Source organism: Apteryx mantelli, chromosome 1, assembly GCF_036417845.1.
Source record: "Apteryx mantelli isolate bAptMan1 chromosome 1, bAptMan1.hap1, whole genome shotgun sequence".
Taxonomy (NCBI): Eukaryota; Metazoa; Chordata; class Aves; order Apterygiformes; family Apterygidae; genus Apteryx; species Apteryx mantelli.
This window is the reverse complement of record NC_089978.1, coordinates 142,141,971-142,168,921: the sequence shown is the minus strand read 5'-3', so window position 1 is coordinate 142,168,921 and position 26,951 is coordinate 142,141,971. Positions and strand designations below refer to the sequence as shown.

At 41.2% G+C, this 26,951-nt stretch overlaps 1 protein-coding gene across 9 annotated transcripts; it reads right to left on the bottom strand.

Annotated features, from left to right (window-relative positions):
- Positions 1-425: 425 nt before the first annotated feature.
- Positions 426-24,045, bottom strand: CDPF1 (cysteine rich DPF motif domain containing 1). 9 transcript variants are annotated; one of them, XM_067304958.1, is made up of 7 exons: positions 23,898-24,045; positions 23,366-23,482; positions 12,739-12,862; positions 10,354-10,465; positions 4,014-4,755; positions 2,755-2,792; positions 426-804 (listed from the first exon to the last, which is right to left on the bottom strand). In XM_067304958.1, the coding sequence occupies exons 3-5, from the start codon at positions 12,849-12,851 to the stop codon at positions 4,606-4,608; spliced, it is 375 nt and encodes a 124-aa protein (XP_067161059.1). In that variant the 5' UTR covers positions 12,852-12,862; positions 23,366-23,482; positions 23,898-24,045; the 3' UTR covers positions 426-804; positions 2,755-2,792; positions 4,014-4,605. The 9 variants fall into 9 exon arrangements, with proteins under 9 accessions (XP_067161059.1, XP_067161047.1, XP_067161074.1 ...); XM_067304946.1 differs by lacking the exon at positions 23,898-24,045 and adding an exon at positions 23,795-23,888; XM_067304973.1 differs by lacking the exon at positions 23,898-24,045 and adding an exon at positions 23,772-23,780.
- Between the last annotated feature and the right edge of the window lie 2,906 nt (positions 24,046-26,951).

Below are 26,951 nucleotides of genomic sequence, written 5' to 3'. Positions count from 1 at the left end.
TCAGATGAGCTGCTGTTGCCCAGAGGGACAGGCTACATGCACAAAAGAGATTATTAAACTGATTGTAGGTTGGGCCTTAAAGGGCTGCAAGATCCGGCATAAGGTACTTAAAGTCACTTTAAGTATTTTGATGTATTTTCTCAGGTTGGATATGAATGTACAGAAATCCCTATTGTGGAAAAAATGCCAGCCTTATGATCAATGCAAAAAGTTACATGGCATTCTTTACACTTGAAAGGAATACTGGTGGTAGGGGAAAATACTGACCAGCCAAAATATTGGCATCATGCAAAAAATACTGTGCTCTACTTCATAGTGTAGGAGTGCAGTATAAACATTCAAAATTTGTGATGTGCAACAGGAACTGTAAGAAGATTACTGTAGCAGAATTGCTGGATGATTCATATGCAAAAAACAATGCAGAGTGCAGTTCAAATCCAGACTTTATTACCTTTGGCTCATTCACATAGTATAGGTAAATTTTGCCACATGGTAGCTTAGGATTGCCTTCACAGAGACACAGTGCCTTTGCCCCTGTTAGCACTGCAGCAAACCTCAGAGCTGTTCGTGAGGCTGTGTGCGTATTCAGGCATGTATCTACCCGTGCTCACCAGCAGCTCCATTCAGCAGACTGTTACCGAGCAGATTGCTGTCGTTCATCTGCTCGTGTCACATCCTGTGGATAATGGGAGAAATCCCCTTCTGATGAAATCATTCATCCTGCTCCCCTGAGGAGATGAAGCCCATGGGGTGGGTAGGTATGTGAAGCCATGCCTCCATCTCTGTATCCACAAGTACTTTGCTCTGCTTTCAGAAGTGGGAAGAACATTTATGGTTTTAGTTATTTCTTTAGTAATAACAAAGCTAATCAAAGCTATAGTATTACTGATTTTAACAAGATCCTATTATTGTTTGACAGAGTCCATTTTATCAGCTTTTCAGATGGCCTACATTTCATGTTGTTCCTGCTGTTTTACAGCTTTTACAAACAATTGCTCTGAATTTTCTTTAGGAGTGTTATACAGCATTTTAATTACATCATGATGTTGAAACCCTTTATCATGTCTTAAATTGTCTGTTATCTGCTGTGACACAAAAAAAAGCGCATTTTTGTTAGTGTTGCCAAACCCTAATCTATGGAGCTAGCAAGTGTTTAATTACATCAAAATATCAATATTAAAGAGAAGAAAACATCAGATCATTGTTTCCAGTGAATTTTTTTTATGATGTTTCTTGGGTGCCTTTTACTGTATTAAATAGCAAATTTGTGAGGAGCAGACATTTCTTACAGGGAGTAGTCAAACCTGATTCTCATGGAATGCTTGTTTTGCAGTAAAATACCACTAATTCAATCTATGTTCCCAAGTTTCTTTCAGTCAGAACAATACAAATGACATTTTCAAGAAAGAATGGAAGTCCTGGTCTCACAGGGATTTATAGGAAAGACAGTGTCTTGCACTTGTGAATGTAAAAATTATATATTGCTAAATACGATGGTGAATTCTCAAATGTTGCCAGTCTACTGATCTAGAATGAAAAAGAACTTGAACTTTTTTTTTTTTTTTTTTACATTCTGAATTTTCTTCCTCTCCTTTAAAAAATGAGGTAGAATTCACAGTGTTTGTATACAGACTGGTAGGAATCTCTGTGCTTAAAAAGAAGTCATCCTGTAAGACTGAATGTAAAGACAGTTGATTTCAAATATGTTTTTGCCTTAATAGTTAAAAAAAAATAAAGTATTTTTAAAAGCAAGTTTAATGAGTTGTACTGATCTTTTACTTCCAGGAAAATAATTCATGGTAATGTCTTGTGTTTTTACATACTTGTTACCCTCTGCTTGCTGCCTCTTGCACTTTATCCGAAGCAGCTGCCAAGTCTTAACTGAAGCCTTCTTTCAATGAATGTGCATGCATGAATAACATTTATGTCCATAAAGGTAGTTCTGTTCTAAACTCTTGGACAACCACTTACCTTCTCAACTGATAACCTGTCTAAATGTTTGCAGAATCAGAACCCGGGGGGGGGGGGGGGGGGAGAGAGGGGGCACACCAGGGAAATGGTGAGACCCGTCACTCCTTCTGTCACAGTACCAGGGCAACGAAGGCGTGTTTCTCTCCATTCCACTGTAATTAACAACTAGAATGATTTTGCCTTCACCAACTATTTGACATATAAGGCCCTGCTTCAGAAAACACTTAGCTGCTTAATGTCACACCAGGGAGTACTTGTACTGATTTTAGTGGTGAAGAGTGGATAAGCAAGCTTTGGTGGGACTGGTGCCTATACCTTTTGAGTTAGCATCAAATAGGTGTAAAGAAATTGTATTAAATAAGCCTACTATGTAATAAGGTGTGTGGATCTTTTAAAGGTGCAAAGATAATTTGGAGCATCTTTAAAGTGTTGGCCCTTGCAGATTAACTTAGGAATGTGTGTCTGTGTGCATAGTATTTCATCAGTTATGTCTGTTGACTTACTATCTTTCTCCGTACCCATGTATGACCAGCTTGAGAAGCAACAAACATTTTGGAATTCATTTCTAGGTGAATTGTAGCACGCTAACTACTTTGACGAGCGTGCCTTCAAATTAAATAGTGGTGGGGAAGGCTATATCACAGATAATTAAGGGACTGCAGGTGCTCCCCTGCAGGTTCGTGCATGCATTTCCCTGTCCCGTGACATGCCTGCGTGTCAGGCAACTCACAGGTGCAGACTCATTTAGATATGAACTGTGTTAGCCAGGCTTTTAAAACTTACTTTCAAGCAAAGCATCAAGATAGATCCTGTTACAAACACTGTGAAATAAAGGAATGAAAAATTAGAATGACATACCCTGATATAAACATACTATATACTCTCACATAACTATCTTGCTTTTTTTTTTTTTTTCGGTCAGCTTGACTATAAAGACTACAGTTTTCAGATGTAAAAGACCCGTAATTCTCTTTCTACCATCTCTCATGGTCTCCTTACAATCATGTTTGGGTGTTTTTTTCAGTGTAGGATATGCCTTTGTTATTTGTACAGAGTAGCTACACTACAACTTTTAAAGCAGGGCTTTTTTTTTTTGGTCTATCCTGCAACTGAAATTTAATACAACCCATTTTTAAACACATTTGCTATCAATCACTTTCTCTGAAAAGGAAGTACTTTGTTACTGCAGAAAGGAATCTGAAATGCTAAGTTTTAATGCATATCTTTTTTAGACAATTAAGGCTGTATATACATTTTCTGTCTTCAAGCACCTAGAGATAAAGAAGGGCACTAACAAACAGGTCCGTTACTGCTCTTCTAGTAACTGCTAGAAATCCCAGTCATCAGCTGAAACCGCCACTATGCTGGGTTCAATAAAAAGAAAATGAAACATTTATTCTTGCCCTAAATAACTTAAAATAACTCACTGAAATTATGTTGGGTTCTTTTAACGGATGGTTCACTCTACTGAAATGATTAACTTCAGAAGTTAACATATGACAAATCATATGGCTAGAAGAGCTGAGAAAGTGGGAGATATCAACCAAGGCATTAACATGTTCTGAACCAAAGCCCAACAAATGCTTGACTAAATGATGTGACCTGGTGATTAGAGAGCATTGCAGATAGATATACCCTTAAAGCGTGTGACTAAATAAGTGGTGTGATAAAGATACCATATAAATCTTCCTTGTAACTAAGACACAATCAACATACATAATCACGAAGCTAATATTTGAGCTAAACAATCGCTTTTTCCCTAACAACTTTTAACCCTTTTGTGACCAAAATTATGTTTCTTGGATCCCTACTCTAGTTGCAGTTTAATTTGCACACTTCAGGAAAGAACTGAGCTTATTAGCTGAATTTTTCCAGATTATCTGAAGTGAAAAGGAAGTAATTTTTACTTACAAAGCCTAAAGTAGAGGTAGTAAGGGTCCCTAACCACTCCCATTGCTATCCTGGCATGGACTAGAAGTTTGAGTGGAAAGTGACTGCAGACTTGTAAGTATCAGCTGGCATTTTATTATAAGAGCACTTACCTTCAGAAGTCTTAAAAGGGTGCTAGTAGTGAGATTATGCCCTTCAAAAATCTAGATATTTCTAAGGGAATCTATGACATTTTCTTGTAACAGGTTTATTTTAGATTGAAAAAATAAAACTTTGCATTCCCTGCCTACTGTAATCTTATTAAGACCACACTGTCTGGTTAACAATGGTTTATGCTGACTTCTGTGGACGTGTGCTGAATTAAGCCAGATAAATCTGTCTCTGCTTTTCATAACACTGTAGGAGTGTCAAGAACAACACAAAACATTATTAAAATAACAAATGTGAAATTTGGATGTATTTCCTATGCTTTAAGCTGCTTGGTTTTTTACTACATGTGTTTAATGTGGTGACAACAGGCTTGTCTGCCTTTCTTTCTGGCTTTTCAACACCTTAAGGCCATACTGCTGGCACTGCAACTGCTGCATGATGATGCTTGAAGCCAAGCCAAATGTAAGGAAATGTGTTACTGTTTTCTCTAGTAGTGAGCTGATGAAGGTCACTTCTTTAACAGGAGCAACACGATAGTCTGGAAAAGGAGAGAGGCAAAACCCCAGCCAAAAAACTGTCTTGGTCCTTCAGTATTTAAGTCTTTGCATCCATTTTTTTAGAGGGGAAGGATTTTGGTTGGGGCTTCTTTTTATCCATATCTTCTTGTATTTCCAAAGGAAAAGCCTTCAGGTTGTCATTCGCACAGGGGAGACAGAACCTTTTGGAGTAAAACAGGCTACACTCCTGTTAAAAAAAAAAAAAAAAAGTACACACACAGAATGGAACTGGTTAAGTTACAGGCTCTCTAAATCACATTTATGGTTAGAATTCTCTTTCTTCCTCATTTAGCTTATGAAGACGTGTCTCTGCTGGGAGGAGCTTCCAAGTTCTTGCACTGCCAAGCGAATCTTGAAGTGTCAGAAAGCTTTTCCCCCACCAATCTCAACAAAATGGCCTAAGGGCAAACACAAGCATGAAGAATGAAGAACGTAGGCCGGGGGCTGAAGGCTCACAGTGACTGTAGTTGCATCTTGTTCCACAGCTCCCAACAAAACATAGCCTTCTTTGTATCAATCTGTGTGCTTGGTATTGCCCTAAGGGAATATCAACAGGCCTAAGTATTATAGTAATGAACACCATAGAAGTGTTCAGTGGATAACCAGAACAGCTAAATGAGTTTAATTCAACTGCGATTTCATCCATTAACCAAGATTTCACCCATTAACCACCTTTATCTTGAATGTATTCTTTTGATTAAAAACCAAAAACACATGTGGTACTAAAGATGGAGTTGATGTCTCTTGTCTGAATTCATGATGGGGAAGTATAAAATCTCTTGTGCAAAAAGGAAGTATTTTCGCTGCCCTTAAAATGGAATGACAGTATGATCTGACATGTTTCACTGACATTCGGTTAGCTAGTCTTACAGACCCAATTTTTTATTTTTCACATAGTTAGCTCTAATAAGATGTGAGAGGTATTGAATAGGAAGAAGCAGAAATGGTCTGTTCGCAGTGCACAGTTTAACAACTTGAAAAGTTTGTTAATATATTATTCTTTTGCCCTGTGGTGAGGCTGAAGTTCACAGTTCTCCTGGCGTGCTGATCACTAAATTCCAAATAGGATTTAATAGGTAAGCTGGAGCTGGTGTTGCTGATGGATTACTCTTGGGGATTTAGACATAAATAAAGACATCAGTTCAGATGGATCAGGACATCCTTCTGGGAGCAGTGGGCTCCCTGGGTTTTACCTAAATAGCAAGCAAAGTTCTCCTCTCAGCATAGTCATTTATGGTTGACTCTGGGGGCTTGGCTTGGATACTTCTGCTTTTCTGTCTCTCTTTTGTTTCCCATGTCACTATTCGCACTTCAGTGTCGGCTAACACATGACTATATCAAAATCACCCTGCCTCTTTGTGACTCTCAAGCCCGAGGAACAATTTTCTCTTCATGTATTGTCCTTTACGGACTGCCAGCCAAGTTTATTTGTATTCAGAGGTAGTGTGAGACTACACCTTGGTCCTTGAAAAGCACTGTGAATGGTCAGAAAGGAGATTTCAGTCGTGCAGCCTCCATAGCCTATTGTTTTTTGTCTCTTGGTATCCTTAATACTTTAAGATGCCAATTAAAAAGGGGAGATTAGAGTTTAATTTGGCCCTGCTGTTGTTTGTATTACACTATGGCACACAGCTGCCCCCACCCCAGGTCAAGTTCCTGGCTCCACAGTGATGGACATTGCCCCACGGGATACTAAGCATAGGCAAAGAGGGCTGGGGTGAGGAGGGTTGCCCCTCGTTCTGCAGATGGCAAACTCGGACATTAAGACCCAGCTCCTCACAGGTACTCAACTTGCATTCTTTCAAGTGAGTTGCCTAATTATTTTGGCTGATTTAAGCCTACGGGACTTAGGCAAAGTTCTGAATATGAACTACTCCACCTCTGGATGGTGGGTCAAGATACCCTTAGTCCTCCCCTGTTCTCTCAAGCACAGGTTAATTCAGCCTACCTGTTGTTTAAAAGCCCTACAAGCTACACTTACTGTGTATATTCAAGCCCTTCTTTGATCATTATCCTAATAGGGTTCTGTGCTTAATCGGATAATTCTTTAATATGTTTACCCTTTCCAAAACCAAGGTAGAAGAGGGCCAGGCCTGTTTTCAACGCTGTTTTCATTTCAAACTTACTAGTCCAATTCAGGCAAAACTGAGTTGCCAAAGCCTACTGCCAGATTTTTATTCTATTTTCACAGGGATCACGTCTGAAAATAATATACGTGGATCTTATCTTTACCACACTTGTAAAGGAAACTCTGTGTAAAGGAAAGATTCTTACTAACCTTGTCCAGGATTGTCCTCACATGACTGGAAGTTGAGTGGAAAGTAGCTGCAGTGTTACGTGTATCACTTAACACCTACAGTCATGTCCAAGGTCAGTGTTTATTCAGCGTCTGCTGTGGCTAGCAATAAGGGATGAAATTTGCTTCCTATCTCCCTCTCTTCTCCAAAAGTCACCTAATTTTTTTCCTATGTTTAGTGTCACAACAAAAAGAAGTAACTTAACTGTTTTAAATGACTAATACGGTCAGGTTATATCACTTCCTCTCCGCTTTTTGAAAGAGAAACAGGGAGAAGGGCGGTTGACTTTTCTAAGGGTTTTTAAAATCATTGTTATTATCTTCCTTTTTATAGTGTTTTGGCATGCTTGAAGACATTACAGATAATCATTAGAAGAATTATTTCTGGTTGGACCCAATGCACTTACCTGTATACTGTGTTAAAGATTGGTTTAGTAGAGTGATATATGCTGCCAGCTGACTGGAATAAATGAACTTAGTGAGACTTGAAAGAATATTTGAAGAAGTGAGCTAATGAGCACTGTGCAGAACAGCTGCTGAAGTTTTAATTTTCCTTGGCACACCAACTGCAAGGAAAGACACTTCAGCCAGCGTAAGGAGTGTCTCAAGAAAAGCCTAAAATATGATCAGCTGCTTAGATACAAAAGGTAGCAAATCAAATCCAATTTGGCCTTTGCCAAATCTAAGGTGAGAAATCTCTTAATTTTGCCTCAGGTTAATCTAGTACTATTTTGAAGTAACAGAAAAATTAAAGCAACCTGTCACTGAAAGCTTTCCATCATAAAAGTCTGCTGCTTTGCCACAAAGGCCCAAGGAAGCATGATTTTCTTTACCTTCAGTGCTTATGTTATAAAACATGATGGAAATACTCAGAATAGGGCTGAATTGATCTGCTTGGGTCAAGCACAAGCAGGAACCAAAAACAACCCATGAAATTATTATCCCAGCTCTGGCTCTCTCCACAGCCTTGGGTAAGTTTTTACTTCTCTGCACTCTAATTTTCCATACATGAAAGAGGAATAGTATGTGTTTACCTACTTTGGTGTGGGTGTTTACAGCATTAATTATCATTTCTGCAAATCTTTTTCAATGTTACCTAAGCCGTATTGCTAAAGACATTTTGTAACCATAGTCATGTGTGTGATTCACTGTCTGGCCTGGCCAGTTTGGTAAGAAATTTATTTTCAATTATTTACAATCAAGGTTTTGCTTTGAGCAATACCATCAGGGGAATCTTGAAGTCTCAGATAACAACAGGTAAATGATCAACATATTTCCACAATAGCCAAAATAGCCAGGAATGCCAAAAGATTGAGAGAGGCTTCTACCAGCTCACTGCTCATGTCCTCTATAGATTATCATGCCCTAAATTAAATGAAACAATTACTAAATCTCTTAAATTCAGAGCCCCACCTTCATTCAGAAAGATACACTATGTGGAAAGATACTGAGAGGTTGAAACTCAGTTTTTTTGACAAATTTAATTGCTAGACTTGGAAATATCTGTTGAATCCTTCTTAAATTCAAAACACAGAATTTGGGGATGAAAACAGCAAAACGTGCTCAAGTTTGCTCAAAATATGCCTCACTTGCTAAATCCTGTGCTGTTAAAAAGGAGTGATAAACCTGGCTTGTTAGGGCAGGAATCAAGCTCATAAGCCCAAACTATCTGACTAGCTTTACTGCTTGCATGTTTGCTCTTATTCTGGCTGTTCATAGGAGCGAACTGACTGCCAGCCAAGACAAGGACATTGTCACAAGGAAGATCTTGCTCACACGTGAGCTTTGCCTCTACAGATTGTAGGTACACAAGCGCCTTGAGCTACTAGGCTTGAGCCAAGCTATCAAAAATGTAACCAGAGAGTTTTAGGGTTTCATCTGACTCCCACAGGAATCCTCAGGTAATTCCAGAAAGAAAAACAAATCTCAGTTGCAATCTCTAGTGTGACCTTTTTAGTGATTTTCATTCTTTCAAATGACAGAGGAGACTTCAGAAATGGAAAACAAACCTCATCAGGAGAAAGATGTTATTGTACACTTTTTCCTCTTAGGACAGTGTACCAAATCTGTCCTAACTCCCTGCAAGTCAGAATTGCACCTAAACTTGTCCAAGCATGCCAATTTCCTTTTGGCTGTGTCTGTCCAACTCTCTGAATTTGGTCAGTGTCATTTGACCCTGTTTTTTGCTCAAGAGAATTTGCTCTAGCTCCCCCACAGAAATTGTCTGGCATTGGCAGATGAGCTGTTTCAGTTGCCCAGAGCAGGGCCAAAGGTTACTCTGGCCACCAGGCTTGGCCACCAAACATATCATGAAGAAAAAATTCCACATCTTCACAAAGTCATTAGCAGGTTTGTTTTTTTAAAAACTCCTGCTACTAGCTACTTTTAGCAAGGATCATGTCACCAACGCTAGGCCCTAACCACAGCAATTATGGATGGCGCTGAAATGGTTAAATTTGAAAACTGCTGAAGCTGATGTTCAAGACTGAGGTGTGCTCTCACAAATGCCATCAGTGCAATTGTGCACTTGTGCACAATGCACTTTAGATTGAAGCACAGCACTTCAGAAGATCAAACGAACCCTTTGGAAGAGAACACTAGGATCTGGCTGCTATGAGGGCGATGGTGTCCAGTGTAACAAATGTATGTTGCTGTCTGTGTAAATGATCAGATGGCATGATCTCCATTAGGAGATATTTGGCACGAGTCATGTACGAGTCTTGCCTATATCTCTTCAGTCACAGAACTGGCTCGCTAAGGGAAAGGAGTGTAACCTAGAAGTTTTCTCAATTCATTGTACTGCCTCAGAGAAGCACAGTACAGCCTCAGGACACTGATAATTGTGTAATAACCTGTCTTCAGTTTTACTTTGAACTCACAGCAAACAAAAGGACCAATTTTGCACTGAGGAGAAGGAATTAAGGCAACTGTAATTTTACACCACCTTTCTGAACCGCACTCAGAATTCATAGCTTAGGGTTGCCTAGAGGCTGCTACTCAAATTCCTTCTTCTTCAGAGATCTGCCACAGCACTACACAACTCTCCTCCCTGCTCACTTTCTACACCAGCGTTTGGAAAGAGGACGGTGCAAACCTAACCATTTGTGGACATGCATATCCCCTTTATGGAAAAAAATTCTACCACTGGTATAGTATGCTGCTGCAAGAAAGGACCTGAGGGTCTTGAAGCAATACATGATCTCCCTCGCATTTTCCTGTGCGAAGACAGTAGAAAAGAGCACTCCCTGTGTTTGTGAGGTTGGATTGTGTAAATAGAGGAAACTTCAAATAGAGCAAACACTTAAAGTTGGTGACCACTTTCATTTACTAATATGAAGAGCTTTATCTGGGGGATCCAACAGGACAGACAACCAGCGTGCCTTAAAAATAGGCTGTCTGGGTCTTTCTTGCTGTTTGATCTTTCTCTAATAGGTCACAGGGGCTGGAATAAAAAGCAGTGACAAAATGCTTGTTTTGCTTGTTACTTACCGTACCAACACACACTGATCTGCTACACAAACTGCACTGAGACCCAAGGATGAGGAATCTGTCCTTGTCAGGGGTGAAAGGATCCTTCATGACATAGCTTTCTTCCAAAAGCCTAGAAGAGAATAATTCCAAGCTTTTAAGGGTAGATTTCACAGTAAGGGCAGGGGAAGAGTTGAAAGGGAGAATCAGAGGGAGGATAAAAAGGCAGCAGCCCTCTCTCCTTGGTTTGCACTGCCTAGTGTTGTACAAGTGACAGTGGAGCAGCTATGCCACTCCCTTCCTTTTTAAAATCAACCTTGTGCCTGCCTTCAGTCTTAAATTGTGGCACTTCCTATCTGTAACTTTCCTCCCAAAAGGAGAGCAATTGGTGATCATCTCAGCATTGCCTTACTAAGTTTTTTTCAGTGCTCTACCTTAAAGTGTTTTTTTATCTTCCAGTTTTATGACAGGCACTCCTTTGCAGTGCCCATTTAAGTACCTTGTCAAGTTATCATCTCAGTTGTAAAACTTTTAATTAGGAGTTCTCTTTGAAAGATACATGTGTGCAAGTATAAAACAAAAAGAGCTTACTGCTCTTAGTTATGTCACTACTGTAAAGTTAAGGTTCCCGTCTCTTGCAGGCAGGAGCTACTAGCACAGAGCATTATGATGATCTGAATATTCTGACTTTATCTCAGAGACTGTACTGTTTGCTTCAGGGTATCGAGGGAGTGCATTTATTAGCAACTTGGCAACCTGCTTGGGAAAGACTAACGCCTTATTCTTCCTGAGAGCTCCAGGCAAAGTGTTACTGAAGTCAGTTTGGTGTACGTCTGCACAGGACATTCTGCAAGGCTAGCTTATTCATTTATTTAAATCAAACTTGAACTCTGTAGTAAAATGGAGTACAACACCTATTTAAAAGACATTCTGACAACTCATACTGTCTTTGGCTCTCTACATATATATGTACATAAACATTTGTATGTGTGTCTGTGAGTGTATTGCTTTTTTGCTTTCCCCTCCACTCAAACAAAAAATGGTATGGCTCAAGCCTTCACTGTTAGGAAAGATCAGGAATCTTAGCATGAGAGAACACCTTGTCAACAAGTCTTCTAGTGTACAAAGGCTGGATTATCTTTGTAAAGCTCCCCTTGCAAGCCTCACAATCTTAACATAGCCATCATCAATGCAGAGACCTGGCCACTGTACAAGCCTTCATGTCTGGCATACATTTCCTGCAGTGCTTAAGACTAGTGAGTAGACCAGAAAAGAAGTCAATAGAGGTGGTCTGTGAAGGTATTTCCCGTATGCACGTATGCAGGCGCTATTATTATAGCATAAGTATTCTTTTGCTGTTTGAATTTGAATGATTTAAATAAAGCTAAGATGTTAACAATGAGCCGGGGCAATTTAGAAGTAGGAGTCATATTCAGCTTTGATTCAGACTCTTTACACGAGGACCTGATTGAAGGTGATCCATCGTTCTTCTGAGTGGGAGGGGGAAAACTAGTAGCACTGTAAGATTTGGAGTGATAAAAATACAGCTGCCCGAGCATAACAGAATTGATCTCAGCTCAAGCAGGAGGTGACCAACAGCTGTTTCCATTTTACAAGTAACTGAGCAGTCTTAGTAGGCTGAAATACTGAGTACATGCCTGACTTACAATTCCAGTGAGGTCCTGACCATGTCTGCCTGATGGGTTCATTGACCAGGATGGCCTCAAAAGAGCTACTCACACATTTAAAACTAAATGTTTGCTTTGTGGGGAGTTTAATGTCTGCAGACTGAGTCGTGACTGCATAGTTTCTGGTCAAACTATCCCTATTTGGTAGAGAAGGAAAAAGCTTCAGTCTCCTGAAATGTAAATATGTACTAAATTTCCACACATTTTAATGTTATACATTCTGCCAAAGAATTGTCTAATTCATGAAAAAAGCAGTGCTGTTTGAAACTCCAAATGTCGAACAGCTCTTAAAAAGTTTTTTTACCATATGTATGTAATTCATGTTATGTTTACAGTGTTACCCAGCCGATACAGCTGTGAGGTAAAGGGCTATTCCCAGAAACGTTATGCTGACCATCAACAGTATTCTAGTATGAAAATTACGGTATAGGTAAATTGTAGGGTGGCCACTGCAGGTAGGAAATAGGTTAAATACAAGTCTTTGCATTGCACTGAAGCAGGATGAGAAAGGTTTTTTTTTTTTTTTTTTTGCTATCAATGCCGACAATTTTTAACATTTCCTTCCTCTGGAAAATGAAGGTCATCTTAAATCCCAACCCTCATATTCAGGGTCAATATGGCATGTTATTGAGTTTATGTAGCATACATCATTCCACAGTACAAGACTTCTAATGCCCATAGCATAAACAAAGTCTATAATATGAAAAATTGTACTCACACAATAGAGCGCGTGTTTGGCGGCTTCTGACCATAGTAGGTGTATGGAGCTGTTAAGCCACACAACTGACATTTGAACTCTCCTTTAGGCTGAGCTTCTTTGTGAGACTCCATCTTTAAGCTGCCTACAAGAAAACCAAAAATCTTTTAGCTCCAAAATGCTGTACTTGGAACACATTTGCAAGATAATTAAACTAATGTGGGACATCTGGCTATGCAAATTAAAATCCAGCAGGGAATTGACTGTTGCAAGTCTTGATCAGTAAATCATTTCTCCTAAATCAAGTTGATTTCCCATGTCCCGCTTACATTTCCAGATTCCTCAGACAGGTTTGGAAATTACAGTCTTGGAGCCTAACTATAAAAGCCCGCCTGCTATTCTACAACTTGATCGAAGAAAGAGTTTAGGTAATGAAGTACATAGCTGTGACCTGGAAAACCCTTTGCTCAGCTGAGGCCTATGCTCCATAAGCCCTATCCAGGGCTGCAGCATCCATCTCCTCCCACGAACTGCAAATGGAGCCGGTGGAAGGGCTGGGACTCCACTCAGGAGGCAGGTACCAGAAAGGGAGGTGTTGCAATGTTTACTTATAGGAATGCCTCCGTACTTCTTCTTGGGTTTTGAGCGCCACCTTCAAACAGAGTTTTGGGAGCTTAACTCTGGCTGCCTGTTATTATCTGGCTTCCAAGGGGAATGAGGCTGATGTAGTCACACCATGTGTCTATTTAGAGTGTTGTCCATTCAAACCAACCAGGACAGAGAAGGAGGTAGTCTCAAAAATGTTTAGGTCTTGTAATTTTTAAGAAAATAGGTAGAAGAGGGAGACTCTGCTTTGTCCTCACTGAGTAAAAAGCTGCAACATGAACTCATATGTTTCTACATATCAGAGAATCCACCCAGGGGAAAGCTATTGTCCATCTGCAGGAAAGAGTTCAGACACGCACTACAAAGGTGTAGCTGTCAGTTGTGAGATACAAACTTTAGGAAGCCATTTTTCATCATCTTTGGTGCTTAAAAGACAACTTGTTTAAAATCTTGGCCATTGATTTACATTTGGTAACCACTTTGAGAGTCATAACCTTCAGTTTTCCAAAAGCATAGCACAGAAAGTATTCTTTTAGGATTGATTTCTGCATGTATGTGCGATCAGATCAAACAGAATGTGCATGCCCAAAACTTGCACTGATCTATGAATGAAATGTGACTTGTTTGCAAATTGGATATCTTTGCTCACCTGCAGCATTCTCTTGAATGGATGCATTTACCCAGCAGCTGGCTAGAAAATTCAAGCTTTTAGCTAAGAGCCCTCAGACTTTCTACGGCATGCAGTTTTCTGCTGCAAACCCATCACTTTCGTAAGTGAAGCAGAGCTGGCAATGGGCTGTCAGGAATGTGAAACACTAGGAATCACTGGAAACACTGGACCAGTCCAGATTTGGTTGTGTGTGCTCACAGATGAGCTGACATACAGCTCTTTGCTGCCAAAGAACAGAGGCCATCCCCCCTCTTCTAGCCTTCCAGCCATACCTTTTCCCTACAGGGCTGATTCAGTTCACCAAGGCTGTGTCTCTATTAATGTTTTCGTTCAGGTCAGGGTGTGCTTTGGGAACTAACTGTCTGACTGTCCCCACCTACCACACTTTGGTTTGCATCATGGAGCAGTCTTAAAGCACACAAACTGGACCGTTTCCGATGGAACTAAACTGGAAGACATGCTCTAGAGGCACACCTAGCACCCTCCAATCTCAATGCCCAACTAACAGGCATTCGATCCACAGGACCAGACTAGAAGCAGTCTGAAACACCCCCTGAAACATACAGAGTGGGACATCAGGTACTCAGCACCAAACACTTTGATCTATGATTGCAGTCTTATTGCATCACACTACTTACTAATATAGTCAAAAAAAATAGAACTACCTAACTTTTCTTTTTTCTTCCACTGTCTTTTTTTCTGTTGTTTTAGTAAGTTAAACTGGCTTGTGGAGGGATCCAGCAACTGCTAATGCGAGCCCAAGGTGAGAGGCAAAACTTCACAGCCAGGAGAAGGGGAAGGCTGAGATGAGGGACCTGTATTTTCCCCCTTTCAGTGACAGTAAGCTGCTATTTCTGCTCACCCTAGGTGGTGAAATTGAATCCTTAGAGACATATGCTGCTAAGGTGAATTAGGGGCATGGTGAAGCAGAGCTGTGACTACTTGTTATCTAATATTCCAGAAGAACAGGGAGCCCCAAGATCCTCAGAGGTTACAGAGGTTTCATAATGGACCTTCAGCTCATAAAGCCTCAGCCTGTTAAATCCTGAAACGTAATTTTGCAAATAGTCTCCCTTATCCTGTCAAACTAATTCCCTCACTCCCACCCCCCCTTTCCACTGTCATTTCAGTATTTCAGTAGTACAGGGAGCTCTCCAAATCTAACACTAATGTGCCTGGGTACTGCTTTAATAAATACATTCAACCCTCAAATACCTTAGGCAACTATGTTTTTTGGAGAGTGATGTAAACCTTGGATATTATGTATTTTACTTACCTCATAGGAATGCTGAGAGACTTTAATTAATTAAAGTGCTTTCAGATTTTTCAGTTAGACATAAGGCATGTATATGCTATGTATTTTTCCTTGTACATTAAAACTGGGATTCTTCAAAGTATATACAAACTGAACTGAGAAGTCCGCTTTTTGAACCCTAAATTTTAGGGTTATCAGAGAAATCTCCCAAACATATCCAAAGTTACCTTTTCTGTAGGTAGTCAGTACCAATACCAAGACACCCACCTGTCTGAATGAGACTCAGTTCAGAGCAGTGTGTGCAATTTTTGGTGATTGATTTTTTTTAAAAAGGGAAAATAGTTAAGCCTGCAGAGGTAGAGTATGGAAGATCACTTTAATTAAATACAGAAGGCTGTCATGGTGATCTTTTCTTTAAAACAAACCAAAAAATTAAGAACAACAACAACAAAAGAGTATTTACGGCAGCGGGAATCATAGACTTTGGAATGAATGTGTCCTGATTCCAAGTCGAGAGAACAGCCCCGGGTTCAAAACTGAAGTACGTTAGATATAGAAACACCTGCTCTTATAGACTGTTGGCATGTAGAACAGAATCTGTTCAGTGACTACCACTGGGAAGGAATGATATCTATGTACAAACAGATTTTTGGCCATGCCAGTTGAAAAGCATATGACCCTGCCTGCAAGGCACAGATGAATTTATGATGCTTTCCATTTTACTCCAAGCTACAGGTCATGGGCATCAGCTGCACCAAGTTTCAGTTCACTGGAACAGCATTTGTCCTGAGAGCTTGTCTACACAGCAACACTTGGGAAAGTTAAGGTCACTAACTCAAGGTGTGAATTTAATGCACATACAGATTTCTGTGTGAATGCTCCCATTCAGAAATAAAGTTTGCTATATAACAAAATATAGACATTTTCCTTCTGAAGAAAAAAATTTAATGGTAGATTTAATAAGGTTTTTAATTTATGTGCAAGTGCTTCACACCTTCAGTCTAAACCATGAAGCAGACACAAGTGCTAAGATGCACTCTCACAAAGCTTTTAGTACTTTCACTCTTTGTAATTAAAAAAAACCTGTATTTTTATGTCAGACAACTAACGTGCAGAAGCAGTTTGGGGGCAAAAACACAGTCAAGACAGACACTCTGGTTTATCACTAAGTAAACTCATTGGTTCGGCCCTATACCCAACCTTAGCAAAATGCCTGATATTATGACTCTGACAAGCTATCTGCCTCCCTTCCAAGCAAACATATGAAGAATGAATGAGAACCAGTTTCTCTCTAGCATACCAGCTATGGGATGATGGCTCTCTTGAGGAGGAAAAAAAGCTTACAAGACTCATCGCTTTACAACCAAGGCAGGCAACTTTCTGATCTCAAGTGACTCAAATCATCACCAGTGCTATTGCTGGGTTTTTCTTTTCTTTGGGAATTTTTGAAGAAGTACCATGCCCCAGAAACATGTCAGATATCTGGCTGTCTTGGATGTAATGAAGAAGTCTTTAAGAACAGCTTGTTTAGAACTGAATTCTGCCAAAGCATTTGGCATTTTGGCTCTAAGCCACAAGGTACTTAAACACATACTTACTTTGAGCGCATACATAGCACTTCTGAAAAGAACACAGCTACCCACACATGCTTGATTACGAATCAAACCCTGAACTAGCGCACTCAGCAGAAACCTGCCAAGTCAAGTCCAGAATACTGCAGGACATGTGTGAGGTTGGCCCATGTGGCATGGTGAAGGGTAAAGCACAAAGATTTGAATGCAGTACTATGTAAATAATTATAGTAAAAGGAAGGAGCAACTTAGATAGCAGTGGTATAACAGTGTTTCTCCATGCTGTGGCTGATATATGATACAGATGGGGGGGAAATGGCTCTCAGTGCAGTTCTCCAGGGACTCCTAAAAACTTCATGGCAGTTCTGCTTGGAGCACTCTGCTAACAGGCCCAGAGGGCATGCCAGAAATAATAAATCACCATTAAATTGTCAGAGTCAGTGGCAAAGTAGTGGCACAGATAAGTAATCTCATTTTCTTTGCCTCAAACCTTATTAGCACAGGTCTTTACAATGCATAGTTTAAGCCCCTCTTAATTCTCTGCAGGAGACTCATGTATTTCTGAGTCACCGATAAACTAGAGAAACAATGCAAGAAACTGCTTATAAACAACATAGACTTTGATTTGAAAGGGTGACAGATAAGCCCAGCATTGACACACCTTTAATCCTATCAAATTAAAGCCTTGTTTCTTTTTCCTGCCAAGTTCTTCCGGCACTATCCAGTGATGATGGTGATAACCTATTAAAATATTCTCAGCTTGATTCTCTGTGGGACACACTCTCTACTAGACTGCTAGGAGCCACTGAGTTCATAGCCAAGTTATTCTGCAGTGTTTGGTGTGGTATAAGTTTAAATACACTTCAGCACCAGGAATGCACTCACCTCCTTTAGAAAACTGATCTGTTGCCTAATTGCTCAGGTGATGAAACAGCAGAACCTTCTTACTTGCTAGTTAATCCCTAGGCGAACAACTCTCTCCCTCCAGTTCCTTCATGCTATTGCCCTGAAGGTATGTTTAGGTCACTTGTTGGCTGCCTCCCTGCTCTTCCTTTGAGCTGACCTACCTTGGGTTCAGGGTAAATAATTAGCCTGGGAACGCAAGTTCACTAAGTGCAGCCCCTTGGAACTTGACGCCCATTACCTCCCCAAAAGATCACTTGACTGAATTGAACCTTACACTTGCTACAGCAACTTCTCCCTTAGGGCCAAGGGGATATTGCTGGTATTGCTATGCTCTGTCTGCTCTGAAGGAACTGAGATCCCTGTAGTGTACAGCTTCCCTCTAGGTAGGGATCATGTAGCAGGCCTAAGCCCTGCTTCTTCATTGCTGCTTGTGTGGGACTTAGGATGCCCCATGGCAATAGGATAAACAGTCCTCCTAGGGGCTAGTCCATGCAGCTAGCCCTGAAGGCCATTTCAGATGTGAAAGCAAGCATTTTTTCTGAACAGTCATAGAGAATGTTTGAACAGAGGTGTGTCAGAAGAAGGAGAGGAATAATATATATGAGCAAATCAAAACCATTCCTCGGGTAAAAAGGCTTTATGAACACAAGATGAATCTCAACAAAGCATTTCTTCATACGATATATGATTTTTAAAAGCTGAGAAATCAACACTTACACAAAAAAAAAAAATCTAGCCCAAGTACTCTTTACTTGAATACGGCAGGCAGCCAGCTCTGAATTAGACAGCATTTAATACAGAAGAATCTCAAATTAGGTGAGAATTTAACAGCTTCACACAGGAATGCTGCAACAAGGCACTGATTAACTGGCATATACCACTGCCCCCTAGTGGACACATCAGGGCTGCACAGCCATGGTGACTGGCTGTATTTCTGCCAGTAGCTGCTAGGAATTCTTGTTTCAGCGACTCAGCTGAAGTTGTGAAGAGGGACTCAGTTGTAAAAACACAACTAAGTGGATCACCACAATAAGAATGAATTATAGGATAAAATAAAAGTAAGTTGCCAAGCATGCATAGATAAGCCATACTTATGTCTGGTTGCAGAGGCATGGTGAATGGTAGACCTCTTTGTTGCATGACAGAACAAGTATTATTCAAAACAATACTAACAGAGGCGGGAGAATCACAGTATCATTAGTTTCTCCTCCCCTCCACCAAAAAAAAAACAAACAAACAAACAAAAAACCCCACATCTATGCATAGTCATATCTGTTTTTCCGCTCAACTCCTCTCTCTCCTTTCTTCACTTCCAAAAGATTTTCCTAAGCAGAGCACAGAGCTTATCACATCATTATCCATGATGCCATTCTAATATTCTGTATGTAAAATGGCTCAAAAATTAAAGGAAGGCAAGGCAAGTTTGTCCCTCTTTTCACAGCACAGTTATAGGGACACAGTGCAGAGAAGGCAACACAGGAGATCCAAGCATTGAAATTTTATCAGTTCTGGGTTATAACTATTCCTTGCCTATACGGGGTATAGCAAACCTGAGGTTTGATTTCATTGGATCTCCCTTCTGACACAGCCACAATAAATAAGCATGCTATGGCCATAGGTTACCTCCTGTCCTGAATTGATTTTGGCTCCCCTTCAAACTATAACTCCCTATTATGGCTTTGTTGGATTAATATCCATAGCAGGTGAAGAACAGGATGGTAAGACTCTATTAATACATAAGGGATGACGGTTCCCTTTAAGTTGTCCTTTAAGAAAAATTATGGAGGGCTGCACACATACCAGTGAAAAGTACCAGCATGGTTAAGCACAATCTAAACTTAGTGCAACACTTTCCAACATAGTCTAAAATTAGGAACAGCAGGATTTTGTGAAAACACACAAGGAGAGGGTAACAGTGTATTGGGAAATAAGACACTGCCAGTTAACCTAATCCTGAAAGCAGTAAATATAGCTTCAGTGATTTACCTCCCTACAGTAAGCAAATTTGCACCTGTAAGAAAATACCCATCACCCCTACTTGGGGTTGTGTGTTACAATGTCATTGCTGTGACAGCCAGTGCCCACTCTCCTCTATGACCACCAAGAAGTTCAGCATTAACATACCGGGGGAAGTGAATTCTTTTCAGTAAAACGTGACTGATGCTCTCAGCTTGTTAGGACTGAGCTCAAGTTGAGGACGACATAGCAGAGTAAAGCAAAACCTTTAAAAAGGAAAAGAAAACACAAAACTACCCGGTAGGGTATGGGGTAAAGAGCGTCAGGTTCAAAATGCCTGAGAACACAAAATAAAGTCCTCTATCTACTACATACGTAACTTTCTCATGCATGTAGCCCCACACACCTTCTTACAGGCACTGTCCCTTTCCCCTTGAAGGCACTTGGTTTGCCAAGTTTTGTTGTCTCAGCTATTGTGAGCAGCAAGCAATGAGGAAAACTGAAGAGATGGATACTCCCAGTATGTTTGATGAAGCCAAGAAGCCCACTCCCAATCAACCGTCAGAAAGTTTTCTTTTCCAGCACACTCAGTGGGAGTTTTGGCACAAGAACTTACAAATAGGTAACCACCCCCCCAACTTTGAGGTTGTTTTTTTTTTTTTCCTTTGATTACAGGTTACAGTGGAAATTAATCTTCAGACGTGGACTAGTGGCTTCCAGACTTTGTGACTTATGTGTATGGTAAATTCATTTTTTAATCATATAGCAATGCAAATGACATGAATTCAACCATGCACTAATGGTGTGAATTTCTGGCATATTTTCTGATTGGTCTGTTCCTCTCAGAAAGACTTGGCTCCCCAATCATTACTTGAATTACTTAGCCTAAAAAACGTGCAGGAACTAAGACTGACTTTGCTCCTTTCAACACTCTCATCAAATAGGTATCAGGCAGACTCAAACAACCATTTCCATAGTTTTCTAAACTAAACAGGGCAATTGCACTTGTTCTTAAACAGGGGGAGACATCCTGAACCATAGGCTGCTGAACTTTTGTGCATGCTCTGTAGTCTGCACAGCCTGTTCTGCAGAGCATGTGTGTTTACGTTCTCCTCCTCCGTAAGTTTTTTGGACAAATTTACAGCTCCATTCATCACAGGTTTAAAAAAAAAAAAAAGGAGGAAAGCAGGATTTTTTACATGTGACATTTCATCACAGAGAGAGATGAGTGGATCCTAGAATTCACTATAACTGCACAGCTGGACACTCCTACTGGGTCATATGCTAGGAGGGCAGACATGCAAAATCTTTGCAGCTCTGGCTTGTCTCCCAGGAGACTCGAAATCCAGCAAGAATTATCAGCATCCTCAAAGAATCACAGATACTTAAGTAACTTTCCTTTAGCTTCAATTCTCTGTCTGTTAAGCAAGGATAGATTGGTCTAAGATTACACTAAGGTCCAAGTGAAGAGCATGGACTACAGAGTAGAGCTAAGTAAGTAGCAAAGTTGATAGGAATTTTGACTGAACTTGATAGAAAGTTTATATGCCATATGTTTATGTTAAGAGTTGGCAGTTGGTAGAAATACTAGATACAGCTACAGATGGATAAAGCTCAAGAACACTGTAATGTTTATGTTACAGGTTTAAATGCATGTTTCCTTTTTGTATATATGTATGCATCTAAACGTGATTAATTAGTAACACATTGACTTAGCTTATGTTAGGAAAATTATGACAAAATAAGTGAGCAGATGGGGGTAGGGGGCCTAGTGGAAAATTATTATGGTATAGTTAGAAGCAGACCTTATAGGAGACAGCATATTTACATGTTAGCAGGCCGGTGAAAAGGAAAACAGAAAGATCAGGTAAAAAGTGCTCTTTTTGCCAGGCACTGAGAAACAGAACATAACAACAAGCTGACCCTCCCTTGCTTTACCCTGACCTAGAGAAATAAAATCAAACACAGCAATCATATGGCTGATTAGTTTTTAATCCACATCTCAGGTCTCTACTTATCTACTGGAGGTTTGGCAGCTATTTTTTTGGCCTTGTTTGTTGTTTTTTGTGCCAGTAAAAGCTCTGCCTTAGTAAACAGGGCAGTGTAAGGCTAATGTACAAGCTAGGAAGTTTAGTGTCTCAGCAAGCCTGGGGAAGCAAATTGCCATTCCCAGTGAGGTTAACAATGGAATCCAAATCTTCTACATTATCAAATCAAAATCTTATTCAACAGAACACCTCCAAACAACCCCAGGTTGCCGCGTGTGTGCACAGAACAAAACTTTCAGGGAATTCTCTACTGTTCTAATATTTGTAGGCAAGATGTAAGTAATGCTCTTGTTATACCAGTTACACCAGTTCAGTTTGCCTGAACAACTTTTCCCTTCACCTGGGAAACTAAGGCATGAGGAAAACATGAAGCATGAAGGACTTAAATTTTGTCTATACAAAAAACATACTCTATTTGAATTGTATGGATATAGTTAAAGCAGAGGTTCAAATCAGTACAACTTACAAGCTATATCAATTAAGGGAAATAAATCAGCATATAGTATCTTTACAGCGCTACTGACTCCCTCCAAATGGGTGTATTGGTTAAATTGCAACGGGGGAAAAAATCCTAACTGAAAAAGCTTAACCAGTGCACAAACCTTTGAGTACGGGAATAACTAAGTACCAGTACAGAAATCCAGTTCTTTGACTCACAGAGGCCTGCACACGGAAGACAGCTCAAGGGATTCAGTCCACCGTTCCCACGACACAATTAACTTCATTTTGATGGCGATTTGCAGTATGTTTATAGAGACTTTCCTACCAGCCCTAGTGCCTTACAGACAAGTAATAGGTTAGTGAACAAGTCTGGATTAAATCTGAGGGAAAGTCACATGACTAAGCTCTCTCCTTAAGCGGTCTGACCATTTCCTAGCATCGATTTATGGGGGTTCTCACAGCAGATCCAGAAAGAAACTATGGTACTTCGTCTCCCATGCATTTTACAAAATCCCTACTCTCATCGTTTCAAAGGGGAACTGAACACCTCATTGTTTCCATGGCTCTAAGGTTGTCCAAGTACAAAGCTGTGATCCTGAAAAGCCTTGTACAGGTGCAACCCCTTACTGGGAACATCTAAACTTCACAGGACCTGAGGGCTTCCCCTAAATTTCCTCGGGTCCTTAAAGCTCCACCTTTGCACTTGTCCAAAAGTGTTGTTGCATAATGCTCTTGTATGCCTCTGAGCTTCCCTGGGATCCTCTGCACAAACCCCTTTGAGGCTACATCCTAGAGCTCCGACCTCAACTCAGCCAAGTGCCTTTAAAAAAAGCAGTCTGTGGTCACTATATTCTTTTAAAGAAAGTATATGCTTTATATTTTAATATAAAACCATTGCATAGAAGAAAATGATCAGAATCAAGATTTGGCTCCAGGTTCAGACACAGAGGGTGTCTCCTCTGTTAAATAAGTGTCCTGGTCAGCCAGCTACTGTCAGGCTTGTGCTCCCTCTCTTCACCCACACTCCTCTCACAATTCTTTCTGCAGTTTGAAGAGGAAGGCCCCTCTGCTCAGTGTAACTTATGGTCTAGTGATTTGGGCACTCTGGAGGTAGGAAGTGCATATTTGAAGCCCATCTCAAGCCAAGCCGGGGTTTGAATCTGCTCTCCCACCTCTGCAGCAAGGCTCTGTCTACCTGCTGTCTTCTGCAATGGAGAGGCCCCGTGCTCTGCCTCTGCAACAGCGTTTTGAACGGTCAGCGAGCCTCCTAAGGTAGACGTACAGCCACCAGTCTTCCAGAAAGGCCTCCAGCCTGGGGAGGAGAAAGGAAACACTTTCTTCAAACCCCAGACACGCTGTCTGCACAAGATAAAGATTCATCCCGGCATACTGTTAGCAGTAACTGCCTCCGGGTAGCTCAGCTCCTGGCTGCCAAAGGCAGGCACAACTCCAGCCGGCCCGGCCCCAGCCCCGCTACTCCGGCTCTCCCCGGTGAGGGCTCTCGGTCAGACACAACCCCCAGTCCCGGAGAGAGCCGCTGTAAGCACAGGCGGGCGGCGGCGGCGCCCGGAGCCTCCCGTCCGCCCCCCCCCCGAACCAACCCCCGTCACCGGCGCAGACCCACCGCGCCGCTTCCTGCTTTCCCGCGCTGACGCTATGACGCCCCGGCCCAGCCCTGCTCCTCCTTAAAGGGCCAGCGCGGCTCGGCGGAGCGCCCGGCGCCTTACGCTCTGGGGACTCGCGGCTGTGCGTGGCCCTTTCGGGGTAAAATCTCGACGCTGCTCGGCGATAAACGCGAGGGTTTTGCAGAACAGCAACGGGAACTAAGCGCGAGAGGAGGGAGGCCGCGCAGGCGCGCGGCCCGACCGTTGGGCGCGGCAGTTGGCGCCGGCGGCCGCCCGGGCAGATACCGCCGTGCCGCGGGGCGGCGCTGATGGGCCGGCCCGGGCAGCGCGCCGGGAGCCACGGTGGGGGCACCGGGGGGGTCCCGGGCGCCGGAGGTCGCCGTGGTCCAGGCCCGGGGCGCAGCAGCGCCTTCGTATTGCAAGTGGCACTAGTAATTGAAAGAGAGCATCTAGATCGGAGAAGACTGCAAATCATGGCTATACTTAGTGGTCCTGCCAGAGAGGATCCAACTGATACCGACTGAAGTCAAGAGATTCTTTAATAATAAAAAGTTGCAAGTTATATTCTAGGATGTGAAAGGAGCTTTTGTCTTTAGACACATGAGACCCTGCTAGTGAGAAGGTCACTGTTTTGTCTGAAATTAGTTGCAGCTGCTGCAGATAAAAAGTTGCTGGTCACCAGATTTCAACAAGGAATGAGCAGATGCTGAAACATGAACTGAAATCTCAGGACAGCACCTCTTTATCCTTTGGCTGTAATGGTTGAAGTTGGGCTACGCAGCCTCACCTACATCCCAAAATAGAAAACAGGCTGACGTAATATTCAGTGTGAACTCAAAGTTGAACAAATCATAATTATTCATGAAAAAGTTCTTCACTTCCAGAGCTCCTAAAGTCCTACGTGAAGACTAACAGAAACAAATCAGGTAACAGTTCATCTAAACAGCCAATAAAATGTTATTCCCCAACCAGTCTGGATGTAGGAAACTTTACAGAATTAGGCATGACTGGAGTGCTTGAATGATCTCCAGGCATCTCTAGAGAGGAGAGGGTTACAGCTGCAAGTTTAAAACTGGCTAAAGACTTCTCCAAGAGAGTTATTAAGGGTTCTTATTCTATTTATTATATATTCTATCTGTACTTACAGAAGCAAAGGCATACTCATTGAATTTTTATATGAACTGTGACAGATTGTTTTTCTATTTTTTTGTTAGCAATTTGCTTGCCATAGAATAGAGCTTCTGGAAAGAGGCCAGCATACAGAAGGGATGGTAAGGTCACCATAAAAGCAGTCTGAATTTAAGTTAGCCTCAGATTTCTAACCACTTTTTTAACTGACACATAAAACTGGATTTGGTTAAACTTACTTTTCAGGCTAGTTGAATGGTTTGGAAAATACAAGCTAGTCTAAACCACCTATATAGATGCAATGCACCATTAGTATAAGCAAACCCTGTTCTGTAATGAGGCAGTGCTAAGAAATCTTTTTTTCTTTTTTTTTAAACCAGGGATACTGTAGTTATCTATTAGCAGTAATAGTCCCACTTCTAGACAAGTTCTAAGTTTTGAGCAAGGAAGTTATAAAACCTTCCCAATGTAGAATGAGCCAGAAGGAAAAACAAAAGTTATGCCACTTAACCCCAGGAGACTTTAAGACCTGCAGAAAGGCTTGTACCCCCAAATTTGTCCATCTTTTTTTTGAAACTGGATCTTTGGTCTTAAAAAAGATACTGCCTTTCCTCACAAACTGTCTTGCTTTAGACCTTTCCAAAAAAATGGCCTGGAAAATATTTAATAGCACTCTTATGTGTTCAGTATAACTCCGTTATTGCTCTGGAATTACACCTCACAGGTTGCCATACTCAGCTTTTGTGTGATGCTCACAAGTCATATGAATATTCAGGCAAAGAGTGAAGAAAGTTTTCTGTGGGACCACATCGAGAGTGGCCTTGTTAGATGTGGAAGATAAGCAGGGGCAAATTGGAGAAGACTGTGCTGCAGACTCACACTGGGTGGATAAGACAGCCCAGTTTTCTAGAAATCTGTGAAGAACCATAATGTCAGACCACCAGAAGTTTCCCCACATTTCTGGAGAAATGCAGGGACCTTTATTTCTATCAGTCTATTTTAAAGAGACCAAGTTAGTATGGACAAATCTACAGGTGGGTTGCCATCTCTGAGGTATTTGACAGCATTCAAAAAATATTGTGCTGGTGTCCCGGTTACCAATGGTTTTGCACTCTGGGGTTCCCCAGAGGAAAACTGCAGCAGTACAATATAACAGGTTTTGCTCTTCTTTCTCCTGTCCTGTTTGATCCCTGTTGGAGAGTTCACTCTTTCGCTAGGGATTGTTTATGATGTGTTTGCTTTGTGGTCTCCTTTATGTTTTTTTCTTTTTCCTCAACACACTATTTCCTATATGGGACTATGGGCTTACTTGGACAAAGAGGCTGTGCAGAGTCTCTCTTTCCCTGAATGATGCAGCCACCTCCAGTCTTCCTTATGAAGTTTATTGATTAATCTTCCTTGGCTCATAAAATTTGCATCTGCTATATGGGCAGGCCTTTATGTTTTCAGCAGTAGGTACAGCCGCTTTTGGGTTGTGTGCTTCGTATGTTCTAGGCTATTCTCTCAGGATCTTTCATCTATTGATTTTTGTATTTGTTGGAAGGAATGAGTGAGAAAATTTTGGAACTGCAAACAAATCTTTTATTTGAGGCTTTATTTGAACCTTAGCTAGAAGTTCGCATACTTGGGGGAAGGAGTGAAAACTATACAAGACCATGAAGAATTACTAGTGCAAATGTGGCATGTGTGAGAACCTTTCTGTGGTGTGTGCTGGGAGTGCAGGAAAGCATGGGACGTGCAGGGAGGACATGGATAAATGGGAGCCCTAGTTAATATGTGGCTCACCAAAACAAGTGGCACATCTTATGTAGCCTGCATTGAGGAAAGGCTCTTCGTTGCACTCGAGGCCTGAAACTGTTAAAATGAAATAAAAACAAAGCACGAGCAATAGCAAAAATATTTGCCACTGGTCATTCGTCACAGAGAAATTTCTGAATAAATGGAGCAGAAACAAGGTTAATACAAGAATAGTGATGGGGAAGATGAGCAGTTGCACTGTAGACATGGCTGCTTCAAATGTCAGGAGTT